Here is a 12,982-nt window from a genome sequence, read left to right as displayed (position 1 = left end):
ATCACTGCCTATCATTAGGGACAGCTGGGAGTAGTCCCACACTAGCGAAAGACTCAGGAAGCCTCTGGTTAAATGTGTCACATGGACTCATCCTAGGCAGGGTTAGAAAACACAGAACTTAAAACGGCAGCATCTTGTCTACCTGAGCGCTCCTTATTTGGCCACCATCGGCGGAGCTGTACCAGCTGTGGCAACAGCAGGAAATGTGAGGGAAGAATCCTAGTGTAAGCAGGTGCAACTTGCATTCCCTTCTGCAGCCAGCCAGTTCTGCTGGCCATTGTGGACTTGGGGCAGAGCTTTGGCCCCACCTCCTTTGCAGAGACTAGTGCATGAAGCAACACTAGCCCTCAGAGTTCATGGATTCACAGAGCACAATGACTCCACAGAGCACAATGACTCCACTGTACTGGGTCACAAAGTGGAGAAGCTCTTTTCCTCTTTGCCTGGGCTCTCACAAGAGGTGGGGAAAACGTCTCTAAACGTTCAAATGGAGAATGTCCCAGTTTGTATAATAGGCAATATGGTAACATTTCCCCTTAGGCCAGCTGTCCCCGGAGCACCTATAGTTCAGCCATTGCTAATGACATTCCAAAAATTGGCCAGTGTTTTGATTGTAAAGTGTAGTAGGATAGCAGGTTTCCTCTCTGAAATCACGTGTCAGCGTATCTAATCTCCACTGGTCTGAAAGCCAGAGTCATCTTGTCCTTGCTCCAACGCCTCAGCCATAGTGTTGCTGTTACACCACTGGGCCCAACAAGCTATATACAGACTTATAACACAAAAATAATCAACTCCTTGAGATGTAAGAGCATCACTCCATTCCTTTTGCTTTAATCTACCATTGATTTCATTTCCAGCCTCCTCCAAAATTGCCCAGTGGTGTTTTCAGTCCTGAATTTCAAGATTTTGTGAACAAATGGTGAGTGTTTTATGAGGTGGTTAAGCTTCCAGGGGACCATATGTGGGACATCAGTTTTGCTTTTAGTCAGAAAAATGTATTTGCTTTAAAAGGATCCCAAAGCTAAGAGATTAGTTCTTTCTTCAAATGTGAATGCTGCTACTTTGTGGAGCTGTGAACAAATGTTTTCACGTAGTCAGGACTCAGTGGTCTTTATGTAATGTCAACTGCAAAAGGGAATAGAGTACAAACTTGGGGCCTGATCCTGTAAACTCTTACTGCTGGGTGTAGTGCTTACAGCCATAAATAATCCTATTGAAGGCTTGCAGGTTAGGAAGTGCTATACCCAGCAGGTAGGGGTGCAGAATCAGGTACTGAATCATCCACACTTTTAGTACTTGGTCCTGTCTCCCCACGGTGATTATTTACACTAGAACTTTCCCCAGTTATGCAAAACTTGTGTCCCCATGTAGGCACGCCAATGATCAAACTTGTAGTGAACTGGGTGTTTTCTGTGTGGATTCATTTCCTGTGGAAACTTTACACCTGAAAAATTACATTTAATTTTTAACATATTTAACAAACCCAAAATCTTATTTCTTGGGGCTGAGGTGTCTTGACTAACTGGAGCTGCAGCATTTTCAGCTCCCAAGGGGAATAGGGGACATTCACAAAACACACAGTCCTACCAGCCCCTTCCAGCTGGGAGGCTCAAAAGGGGTCCCATCCCCCCCCCCTTGCTCCTTCTCAGTCAGAAGGATGATGTTGGGGGAAGGGATTTGCAGGCCTGGAAACATCCATATTTTGCAGACTGAAAATTCAGTTTTAACACAGAAATCACAGGAATCCTTGCCAGCTGGGTTCCTGTCATGTATTCCTGCCCCCACAAGAACACACATACAGCACAACACCCAGGATAATTTCATATATGAAGTTGCAGCCTAGAGTGAATTTTACTACCCATTTATGAACACCTAAAAAACGGTAATTGCTTAGACCCTTAAATGTATAGTAATGCTTAGAGGTGCAGTAAGAAAAACTTAGCTAGGACACTGAAAAATTGTTCAGCACAACCTGCTGGTAAAGCGTGTCCTTGACAAGAGAAAATTACTCAACGCTTTTGACATTTTCTATTAACATTTTGTTTTCTTAGCTTAATAAAAAATCCAGCTGAGAGAGCAGATTTGAAGCAACTCATGGTGAGTAAAAGCTCTTTGCTCAGTTATTAAGAGATTCTGGCCCGTATTAGATAACCCAGTACTGTAGCTCTATGTGGTTTGGTCCGTCGGAAGAGCCTAGGTAGAATTCTCAGCTCACCTAAGCAAAGAGGAAGGCAAAGATTGGTGTAAGCCATCTCTTCACTTGTTGCAACCCTGTGGCCAGCAGGGCACCAAACTGGCTCCTAGCACAAGTTAGTTTGAACAGTCTCCTAGGGAAAATTCTGCCAGCCTGGGATTGGTGGATGGCATCCGGCTCCAGCTCTATTCCTTCCTGCCCCAAGAACAGCCCCCCCACCTCCTCGGCCAGGAAGAGTTGACACAAAAGGTGGCTATTTAAGGATTCTCCCACACTGCAAGAATCCTCAGCTACCCTATAAAGGCAGCTTTAAGGTCACTGCACTATTCTAGTGGGTCACTGCGACCTTAGCAGGACTGAGAATCTAGCTAGCTGTTTTAGGTCCTTAATTTGGGTGATGATAGGTTCTGTCATTTTTTTAAAACTAGTATCTTAATAAAAAGATCTTTCTGATATTTGTTAATTACAATGAGGACAGATTATTTACCTCTTAAACTTCCCTTTCACTATTTAAATGAGCTGCAAACAGAATGGTCTTTGCTTTAATTTAGTAATTAAATTAATAAAATATATTGGTTATCTTCAGAGGAAGAGACAGTAAGTGCATGTTCCTTTATTGTGGCTGGTCATTATCTACTGGAACATCTTGGACTGGGGGAACATACAGCTTTCCTTTTTTACTGTCAGAGTATTTTTAGAAGAGCTTACATCAAAGGATGTAGCGAATTTGCAGCACATGGTCCCTAATCCTGCAAAGTTACTCTGCTTGGGCAGACTCCATTAACTTTATGCAAAGTAACTTGCAAGATCAGGGCCTCAGTCTGCAGCAGAAAGGGAAGATGAATTAAGACTGCCTCTCTCCCAACTGTAAATCATGGATGTGAAGAGGTAACCAGATAATTTCCACCACTTAATAGAGCAGAAATGTAACACTATGTATTAAGGCATAATACTTAGTGCATTGTATGACTTTACCTATCTTCGATAATTGTGACTCAAATGTACTGTATACTAAGGTGATTGTCTTTGTAACCAAACACTATATATATGTCGCATGACAGTTGGAGTTCCTCAAGAATGTTTTGCAACACAGATTGCTTCATTATACTAGCGTAGAAGACCTGAAAAATGAAATGAACTAATCTGTTCTAATCAGATCATGTTGAGTACAATGCAAAATAAAAGAACAAACAACATGAATGGTGAAGTAAATTAGACTTTAAAAGTTTAATTTCCATGTTAATTATTTTTAACATGTTTAATTGTTTTAATCTGTGTCCCATTATCTTCTTCAGCTCATTCTCTTTCCTTCTGTCTCTTTATTATAGATTCATGTTTTCATTAAGAGATCTGAAGCTGAGGAAGTGGATTTTGCAGGATGGCTTTGTTCGACTATAGGCCTCAACCAGCCTAGTACACCCACGCATGCTGCTGGAATTTGAATATTGACAGCAAATCTTGTACTGTACATCTTTTAAAACAAGGCTATTTTGGTCTCATTTCTCAAGCTTGTATCTGTTCAAATATGTATTTCACCTCTTAAGGAAGGAAGTCTGTTCTAGCATGTGCCAAATCCTGTTTGTTTTAAATTTTTGTCCTAAATTAATTGGTGGTGTATTGGATTACTTTTACTGACCAAAATGTTTGAGATGTTGAAATTATAGTGCTTGCTGATTAAGTGAACTTGGATATTTTTTGTAATGGAAATCTCACTGGGGCTACTTAGTCCCAGATTGTTTGAGCTCTATCAGGATTCCTTGTAAGTTGGTGGTACTGTACTTCAATCATGCTTATCTAGTCTCCCATACAAGGTTGTTAGAGATCCTCCTAAACAATATTTGTCAAGCATGCTTTCGCTGTTATCAAAAGGTGCATCTCAAAGTTAGTCATAATGGTTCTGATCTTGCTTTTGTGTAGAGAACTCTTGCCCGTTTAACTGAGAAGAGTCCTGTATTGCCATGAAACACAAAGCATCATGACTACTTTTAGACTTCTGTTTATATTTCTATTTATTTTTAAATGTACTGTCATACTTGGGATTGTTTAGTAGTATGTCTCCTTTAATTGGTATTTTTTAAAAAGTAGCTTTTTTTGAATGTCCTATAGACTCAAGAGCTAAAAGTGCATCAGACTTGCTTCCTTTTAACCCAGCTAAAGAAGACTTATGACAACTGTGTGTATAGTGTCTAAAATGTATGAAAATCCTTTTTATTACTTATTCTTTCAGATGGTTAGCAGTTTAATCTCTTATACTAATAAATATATTATCAAGTAACTTCGTTAGAGGACGGGTATTTTTAAATTCTTCAGTGTAAGTTGGGAATAATTGGAATTTAACTGACAGAGCGCACAGCTTTGTAGAGTGGGTGCACACATAACATGAAACAACTGTTTAAATATCTTCAGGAAATAAGCACCTGTTTGATACTATTGTGTTACATAAACCCCTTCCAATTACCATAAGCGCACATAGGCTTTTCTCCTCACTTTTCACTGTCTCATGTTGAAGTAAACTGGAATCCAATCCTCTTTTTCCAACATACATAGTGCACTCACCTGGGTCAACTTGAAAAAGGAGTTCAATACTAGCGTCTCTCTAACAGCATCACATACCCTATTTCTGAACACAGCACTCTTTTCTTACACAGTAGGTAGAGGCTCAGGCCTTCAGTTTACATTTTGTCTCTAGCCCTGTGCTGAAACCTTTGCCTATGTTGTGATGCCAATGTGCACCGTAAGAAGTGTTGTTTACTCCTTCTCATAACAAGAACTAAAGGTGACTAAATGACATTAGTAGGCAGCAGGTTTAAAACAAACAGAAATATTTCTTTACACAACAATCAGTCAACCTGTGGCACTCTTTGCCCGATGTTGTGAAGGCTAAGACTGTAACAGGGTTCAAAAAATAACTATATAAATTCATGCAGGATAGGTCCATCAATGGTTATTAGCCAGGATGGACAGTGATGGTGTCCCTGGCCTCTGTTTGCCAGAAACTGGTAATGGATCACTTGATTACCTGTTCTGTTATTCCCTCAGAAGCATCTGGCATTGGCCACTGTCAGACAGGATACTGGGCTAGATGGACCATTGGTCTGAGCCAGTATGGCCATTCTTGTAATCACATGTTCCTCTTGCTGCAGTTTGCACCTGCTGTGTGAAATCAGATGCTGGTTCAATTGTAGCATCTGGTAGGTAGGCAGTATCCCCTCTAATTCTGCCTGCTCCTGTGGGAGATAAGGGACTTTGTTTCTGCCCTTCTTTAGCCGGTGTGGTCAGGTGCTATTTTGCAAGTGTTGTCCAACAGTCTGATGTGTACCGTGACCCTGTATTGTATACACTTTACTGACCTCTCCCACGTTATGTAGCACGAAGCCTGCATATGTGAGACTAGTGTGAGAAATACTATCCCGTGTAAACAAGCACAGACTCGCTAACTGAATCACCAGAAAACCAAACAAATAACGGACATTTGAGGGCACCATTTCCCATTGTCAACTGGGTTTCTTGTTAAGAAGCCAGTTTTGACTGCTAAAAGCTTAAAGCAATCCCTACCCCATTGTTTTGTGAGGGTTGTTGCATGTTTAATATTTGCTCAGCTGTTTTAAAAATGTCCTTTTTCCAGAGGAAACTGTGTAGCCCTTTCTATGAGCCTCTGGTGCTATGCAGTGAGAGAGCATTCTGCAGAAAGACAGCAAAAACCCCACCAAAAACCAAGTGATTGGGAAATCTTATGAGAACAGACTGTTGAGCTTTCTGGTTCCAGCTGGGCCAAAAACACTCAAGACAGCCTTTCTTGTGGTAATCACACATTCTGTCTCTGCAGCAACACGGAAGTGCACAGGCAGGTGAATTTAAAGATCACCCACACTTAAACATTTGAGAAAGGTTTGTTAAGAGGAATGGGAAAAGATCTGGATCACTCTTTACCTTATCTGAACCTGTTTGGCCATCTGGACTCTGTTATAATCAAGGAATGATGGGGATAGAATAGGTATAAGATCAGTAATAACTTTCCCTGGAAACAATTTTAAGAACAGCATACACAGTCTTTCAAATTAATTTGACCTTTAAAAAATACACTGAAAAGTAGAAAACCTTTTGCGGTATACAAGACATACTATGCTTAGGCTTGGAAGGATTAGACTTTTTTCATCGGTAAGTGTCAAACAATTTCACCCTACACACAGATGAAAACATATTTCCATTGATAGACATTTACAGACAGGCAAAGTAAGAAAAATGCTGCTTGAGAACTTAGTTTGATTTAAGGATATTTAATTTGTATATTTTGACATGTGATGTTCACAATCTGTGTTTTAACAGTTATAAAGCTTTAACTTTTTGAATTGTAATGTCTACTGTCATTCAATAAGTGTCTAATCCTTGCCTTGTAATTTCCTTCAACTGAAAATTTAAATAGATAAAAATAGGAAAAAAATTCTTAAATAAACCTCTGTTGAAATTATTGTAAAAATGGAATCCTGCCAAGCCTACCCAGGCTTATGGTAAAAGCACTGACAGCTCTTGACCAAGCTCTTATACAGCGAGGCTGAAGTTTGGAAGAGTATCAATCCCATGGGGTTTTAAAAGCAAAGAACCAAAACTAAAATTGGATCCCATTCTTGATATTACTCTGTCAGATAACTGTAGCTATGAACACCAAATACATCCAGTACTGTCCAACTAGAGAGGGCCCAGTCAACACTGGCTGAATCAGTTAAACTCATTTTAGATTTGAATACTGTTCTAGCCCGTTCAAGTTTATGCTAGCCTCATCAAGTATCTGAGCACCTTCGATGTATATTAGGATATATGTAAAATAAGCCATGTGATTTATTCTGTCACAAAGAAAATACTCTGAGCATATTTTTTTTAAGTTACTCTTTTGTATTAGTGAAGGCAAGGAAAAATCTGCCTTGGCCTTAGAATGGAAGGTGGTGAGGTTTATGATGGGGTAGGTCCAGTGGGAGTTCATTCAGCAATCTTTGGCTAGCCCCCATGAAAGCGCTACTTCCTGCACAGATAACCTTTACCCTCGCTAGAGACACTTACATTGTGACTGAGGAGCAAAGATGTCAAACACAGTCCTTGTCCTGGAATTATGACTTTGACACAATATTCCTTGGGGAGCCAGTGTAGAGCTGAGGGCAAGTTTGATGTGTTCACAGTAGCTGCACTGCTGTATTTTGCAATAGCTGGAGTTTCCTGCAGGCTGATTGCTTCATGTCCACATAGTTTGTATTGCTGTAGCCCAGCTGGGAGGTGACTAATGCATACATTATTGAGGGCAGGTAATCCACCACCAGAAGAAGACAGACATTTAAACAGCTGGACACGGTAGCAAGCAACTCATTCTCAGGAAGAGCTTAGCATCAGCAAGGAATCCAGGAGCACTCCTAAACTGCAAACTGACTTGATCAACTGTGTATATGTATCATTAACCAAAGGAGACTGGACAGTGGCTGCAAACTCAGTGCTTTCCTCTGACATCAGCATCACATGTCTTGCCTGGATTCAGCTTCAACCAGCTTTTGTTCAGCCATGAGCTGGTCTCATCCAATCACTAACTTGCTGAAAGTGGCATTATTGTACATGGCAGAGAGAAGGTAGAGCTGTGTTCATCTGCATATTGTTGGCAATACAGTCCATGTACACATTGAGCAGAAGTGTACAAAGCATTGATCCTTGGAGGATACTCAAAGTAAGGCATTTGGTGGCTAAGGAGCAGCTTTTCCATCACTAGGGCTTTGAGCCAATGCTTTCAGAAAGGACGCAAAGCATCCTACCACGTTGCCCAGGACTCCTGCCATCTACCTCAGTTTCTCATGTTCAGCAAGATCAAATGCTGCAGAAGGAGGATGGCAGTCTGCCTCCATCCATCTACAGCAGGTCAGCCATCAGTACTGCTAATGCTGTATCCATCTACTCGCTCAAATCCAAACTGTCTGGTCCCATAGTACAAAGCATGTTTAAATGCAGTTTAAAAGCGGTCCAAGCTAAGGTCCTGTCTCCAGTAGAAAACTATATCATATGTACAGTAGTAGTGGCCCAGAACTCTCAGACCACGTAAATTCTATTTTGCCAACACTTATCCACACAGCCAGCAGCATGTTAACCACTTCAACTGCATATGGCCTCAGTGGCAGGAGGCCTAATTGTAGCATGTAAGCTAATTTGCTAGTGTTACTAGCATTAGCACCACAACTTTAAAACCAAGCATAGGCTAAGAACAAGTGTTATTTAGACTTCATCAGGGCAAGGCTAACGTGGTATCAAGTATGCCTTTAAAACGGCAGCAAGTGTGTGTAGACACTCAGCCAACAATAACATGTCAAAATTGTCCAGAGTAGATGAGGCTTAAGGCTAACTGTTACAGAACATGTTTTGCCTTGAGTTTAGGCAAGAGAAAGGAGGGCAACAAGCGGTCGCTGTCTCAAGATATAAGGGGAAAGAGTTGGATCAAGTGCCAGCAAATATACTCACCTCTACAAAACAAAGGAATGACACAGGTCATGTCCCACAACCCTTACAAACTACGTGTGCAAGAGTATACACTTTTCAAAAACAATCTGTTTATTTTGATATCCTAACCTAAAGTTGGGACATATCTGGCCCAGAAACATTCTGCTAGCCTCCCCCCAGCTCTGATGAGTTTGGGGAAAAGCCTGCAAATCATTCTCCTATACAAGATTGAAACTTCAATTACACTCAGAGCCAGGCAACAGAAGATGTTATACCTACATTCTAAAAGTTAGTTTCCATAACTACAAACCATAGCTAAGCTTTAACCAAGAGCCAACAGTCGTTCTTCAAATATTTTCCTACAATCAGGGGCAGGAGCTGTCTAGAAGTTGGATCATGTTTTATAACCACATCTAGGACACTGAACATATTGCAAACTTCCCCTTCCCCATTTGTTAAATAAGTAAAATGACATTTATTTGGTTTTCTACTAAGTTCTTGTGCAGGACTAGTATTGCTAGGGGAGACATCAACAGGAGCTTTAAAGCTTAATCCTAATCAATACTGGAATGCTTTACACACATTTTATAAACCAGATTTTTAAAATCTAGTGTATAAACATTGTATTAGTATGAGAGGTTGACAAGGGTGTCTCAGTTAAGATATTACTTTTATTTTCTATTTTTAGCAGCATAACACAAGTTTGGTTTTCTATGCCTTCTAATATCTATTTAAGGAATGATACAAGAATCAGCTGCAGCGATTTAGTATCTGCAAGTCAGCAGGAGAGGAAATGCTTTGTCTGCTGCTAAGTGCAACACTAACTTATTAGTATAACATTACATGAATTCTGGACGGGCCATCATTTTTCGTTACCTAGATCACTGCAATTTCCTAATCTCCACTTTTGTGGAATTACAGTTGGAATAGTTATTGCTTTTAATGCACTAAATTAGTTTAGTTAACTACATTAACTTTTCCCACCTATATACAAACAAGTAGTAAACTACATTTTAGGCTTTAAATGTAAAAGGGATCATGCTACATATTTGTGCAACAACTTTTCATTCTTTTAACATCCAAAACAAGATTTTGACAAGCTTGTGTCATCTGTGCCACCAGTCTAACCTCACTGGAACCCTCCAAAAGTAATTTTCATTCATTTATGTAGTTCATATCTGTGTACAGCACCAAGTAGAATCTGATGGGAAGTTTTGCTTGAACAAAGGGAAATTTCCTGAGTCTAGGATAAATAACACCAGTTGTCTCCCATTTTTCCCCCCTTCAGGAGTCCGATTCATCCTCCTCTTCCTCTTCATGGTCTTGAATACTTAGCTGTAATTCAGTTTGATTGATAGCAGTCTCATTGTCCATCTGCCCAAGGGTCTGGTACAACAACAAGTTCAAGTTATCAATCAAGAGGGATAGTAATACTGAGCACTTCTATAGCATCTTCCCTCTGAGGATCTCAGTGCTAATAAAAAATGAAGTAAGCTTCACCTTTCAGAACCTCAACAACCTTTTTAGAGAGAGACCTTTCTGTACTGGACCCACTGAGCTGGTAAGCAGCAACTTCTCCACAGCATAGTTTTAACTAGTTCTAGCCTGATCATATATTTAGCAAAGAGTTACTATTTGACAATGCACCACATTTCCACCCCCTGTAGTATCCTGGCTAAACAAAGTTACAGCAAAAGTTTATACTTCCTTGCTTACAGCATGCTAAGCTTTACTGACTGTGAATTAAAACTGTGTAAATGTAAGGCAAGTGTTTCCCAATCCAACTCCCAGAAACAACCTGGTGTTGTTAGGAGGAAAAGAGGGAGAAATCATTTATTTGGTCTCTTAGGTGGTGAGTAGTGTAACAATATAAGAACCCTACGTAAAATGTGTACCAGAAACTTCCTCATATAGAGTGAGGAACAAGAACAGATAATATTTTGTTGCTTTCATATTCTTTGATACTTATGCTTCTGTGTAGTATTACATGAGAAATGAGTGAGCCTTCTTCCTGTCAAAAGGCAAGAGTGTTCCTTACTTTTTGAGTCTCCTCTGTGTTACCTGGTGGAGAGACCATTACATTCTTCTCTCTGGAGCTAATCATAGATTGAAGGGCCAGCTCTTCCACCTAGAAATAAGATATTGGAATAAATCTTTCCAGCAGTTATTTCTTTGTGCCTGTTAGCAAGATACACTCAAGTTCTATTTATTGGTTTTGAAGAGTGACAAAGTAGCCTTTTGAAGGTAAATTCCAATACATTGAAGTCATAGTACCTACTGTTAAGAGCTCTTGTGATGATCTTGATGCGAACTATATATCCTGAACAAAGATGAAGCTACACACCAGGTTCCGTATCATTTGTCTTGTGGAGCAGCCCACAGCATAGGAACTATTACTAGTTAATAATACCTTTAAAATTACAAATTCTACTTTTAACACAATATGAAGAAAACAGGAAGCAAGTCTGAATATAAGCTATTCACCAGACTGCTACATACTGGGTGGCATATTTATACTCGCTTACTGGTATTTGACAAGTCTAATCTATTTCTGATACATACAAAAAAGCATGTCAAACTGAGCAGAGCTTTGTTGCTCTGCTCACATGCTTTTCTGAAGTTAATTTTACAATACCATATCTTTTTAAATATGGTGAGATCTAAAGGTGATAAAGTGACGGACATCACTTCTGAAAACTGTGATGCTGAAAACACTGCACATACCAGCATGCTTCTGAAAGACGTTATATCCCTTGCCGGAAATGATATATGATCAGTGCATTCCCTGGGTGAATTGTCTATTAATAATTCTGTCACCTTTCTCATACCGCAGTCTTGGCATCTCACAGACAGTCACACTCTGCCTTGCAAAACTTTACGGCATTCAAACAATTGCTGCAGGAAATAGCTATGAAAAGGCTGTATAGGTCATGGCAAGCTATCTCCTGAGTGCTGTAATGAAAGGAGCCTTCACTCAAATAATTTTGTCAAAGCCCAAAATAATTTACGTTTTAGTATTCTGCACATATACATTTTCAATCAAGGATCTCAAAGTGTTTTAAAAACAACTGAATTAAGCCTTACAAAACCTCTGGAACAAAGACATTATCTCTACTTTAAAGAGGAGGAAACTGAAGCTATAAAGCAAGAAAACGATTTGTCCAAGTTTACAGAATGAATCACTTGGAAAAGCATGCTGGAGTCTTGACTCCCACACTCTTGCTCTAACCACCAATCATGCCTCCCAATTTTTAAAGTATTTTTAGTTATTCAAGACATACGTAAAAATCTAGCTAACTACATCATAATGTCACTTCTTCTTTCAAACGGTATACTGTATGACAAAAATAACGAAAAGGAAAATAAGGGAATACACAAACCAATGCAAAATAAGAAGTTTCTGCGTGGGGGTCTAAAATGTCTCTCTTCAAAGAGACTGTACATTGAGAGGGGGGATTAAGGGGTGACTACAGTTAGAAACAGAGATGTAAATACTTTTTAAAGAGGAAGGGTTTAAACCATTTTAACATATTCCGTTTAAACGGTTAAGGAATCGAGCAGCTGGCCGGCCTGAGGGTGACGCGCAAGGTGGCGGGCCCTGCTCACCGGTTAACATTGTACATCCCCCGTCACAAGAGTGGCCATCTAGGCCGAGCACCCTTGTCACGAGTCCCGGGGACCGGGCCGACCTCGAGCCGCCTAGGCCAGGCCAGGCCCCGCCCGGGGGCTGGGGAAGGAACCCGGGCGGGGTCAGTGGGAGCCCTCGGCGGAGACGAGCCCGGGGGCAGGAAGCAGGCAGCCCACGGGATGGGGGGGCGGAGCCCGCTCGCAGGCACCGGCGCAGGGCCGCAGCGCTCGGCCCCGAGCGCGGGCAACACGGGGGCGGGGGGAGGGTCCCCGGGGAGGCGGGCCCGGGCCCCGCTCACCTTGAGCCGGTTGAGCTGATCGTGCAGCGCCGCCTTCACCCGGAGCAGCGTCTCCTCCTCCTTCCGCAGCTCCTGCAAGCGGCTCAGCATCCTCCCCGCGCGGGGCCCGGCCCGGCCCGGCCGCCTCAAGCCCCCTGGCGGCGGCGCGCGCCTCGCCTCGCCCCTCCCCCCCAACCGCCCCTCCAACCGCCCGCGGGCGGCGCAGGCCGATGACGCGTCTCCTAAGCGCCGCGCGGCGGGAGAGCGGCTGGGAAAGGCGCCGGCGGGTGTGGGCGGAAGTGCTTCGGCGGCTTCCGGCCCCCTAGGAAAGGCGGGGCGGGTCGCTAGCGCCACTAATCGAGGTGACAGCGCCGGCTCCGGGGGCCCACGCCAGGCTCGGCCACAGACCGCCGCCGCC

General features: G+C 41.9%; 2 protein-coding genes across 3 annotated transcripts in view; one reads left to right on the top strand and one right to left on the bottom strand.

Moving 5' to 3' along the window:
* MAP2K1 (mitogen-activated protein kinase kinase 1) overlaps positions 1-6,543 on the top strand; it is a 62,872-nt gene extending 56,329 nt beyond the window's left edge. For both annotated transcript variants that reach the window (XM_054042546.1, XM_054042547.1), the window contains 3 exons: positions 858-919; positions 2,052-2,097; positions 3,523-6,543. In XM_054042546.1, coding sequence (XP_053898521.1) covers positions 858-919; positions 2,052-2,097; positions 3,523-3,636 — 222 coding nt within the window. In that variant the 3' untranslated portion in view covers positions 3,637-6,543. The remainder of the gene's footprint in view (positions 1-857; positions 920-2,051; positions 2,098-3,522) is intronic.
* Positions 6,544-8,749: 2,206 nt separating this feature from the next.
* Positions 8,750-12,741, bottom strand: SNAPC5 (small nuclear RNA activating complex polypeptide 5). Its single transcript, XM_054042548.1, has 3 exons — positions 12,586-12,741; positions 10,698-10,787; positions 8,750-10,045 (listed from the first exon to the last, which is right to left on the bottom strand). The coding sequence occupies exons 1-3, from the start codon at positions 12,673-12,675 to the stop codon at positions 9,944-9,946; spliced, it is 282 nt and encodes a 93-aa protein (XP_053898523.1). The 5' UTR covers positions 12,676-12,741; the 3' UTR covers positions 8,750-9,943.
* Positions 12,742-12,982: the final 241 nt, after the last annotated feature.

The sequence above is a fragment of the Malaclemys terrapin genome, chromosome 10 (genome assembly GCF_027887155.1).
Source record: "Malaclemys terrapin pileata isolate rMalTer1 chromosome 10, rMalTer1.hap1, whole genome shotgun sequence".
Classification (NCBI taxonomy): domain Eukaryota; kingdom Metazoa; phylum Chordata; order Testudines; family Emydidae; genus Malaclemys; species Malaclemys terrapin.
The sequence above is the reverse complement of the archived record's forward strand: the minus strand, read 5'-3'. Positions and strand labels throughout refer to the sequence as shown.

Coding starts and splice junctions, on each gene's coding strand:
- SNAPC5 (XM_054042548.1), bottom strand. CDS start 12,675: ATGCTGAGCCGCTTGCAGGAGCTGCGGAAGGAGGAGGAGACGCTGCTC. Junction 10,788..12,585: donor ATCAGCTCAACCGGCTCAAG/GTGAGCGGGGCC, acceptor TCTTATTTCTAG/GTGGAAGAGCTGGCCCTTCA. Junction 10,046..10,697: donor ACACAGAGGAGACTCAAAAA/GTAAGGAACACT, acceptor TTGTTGTACCAG/ACCCTTGGGCAGATGGACAA.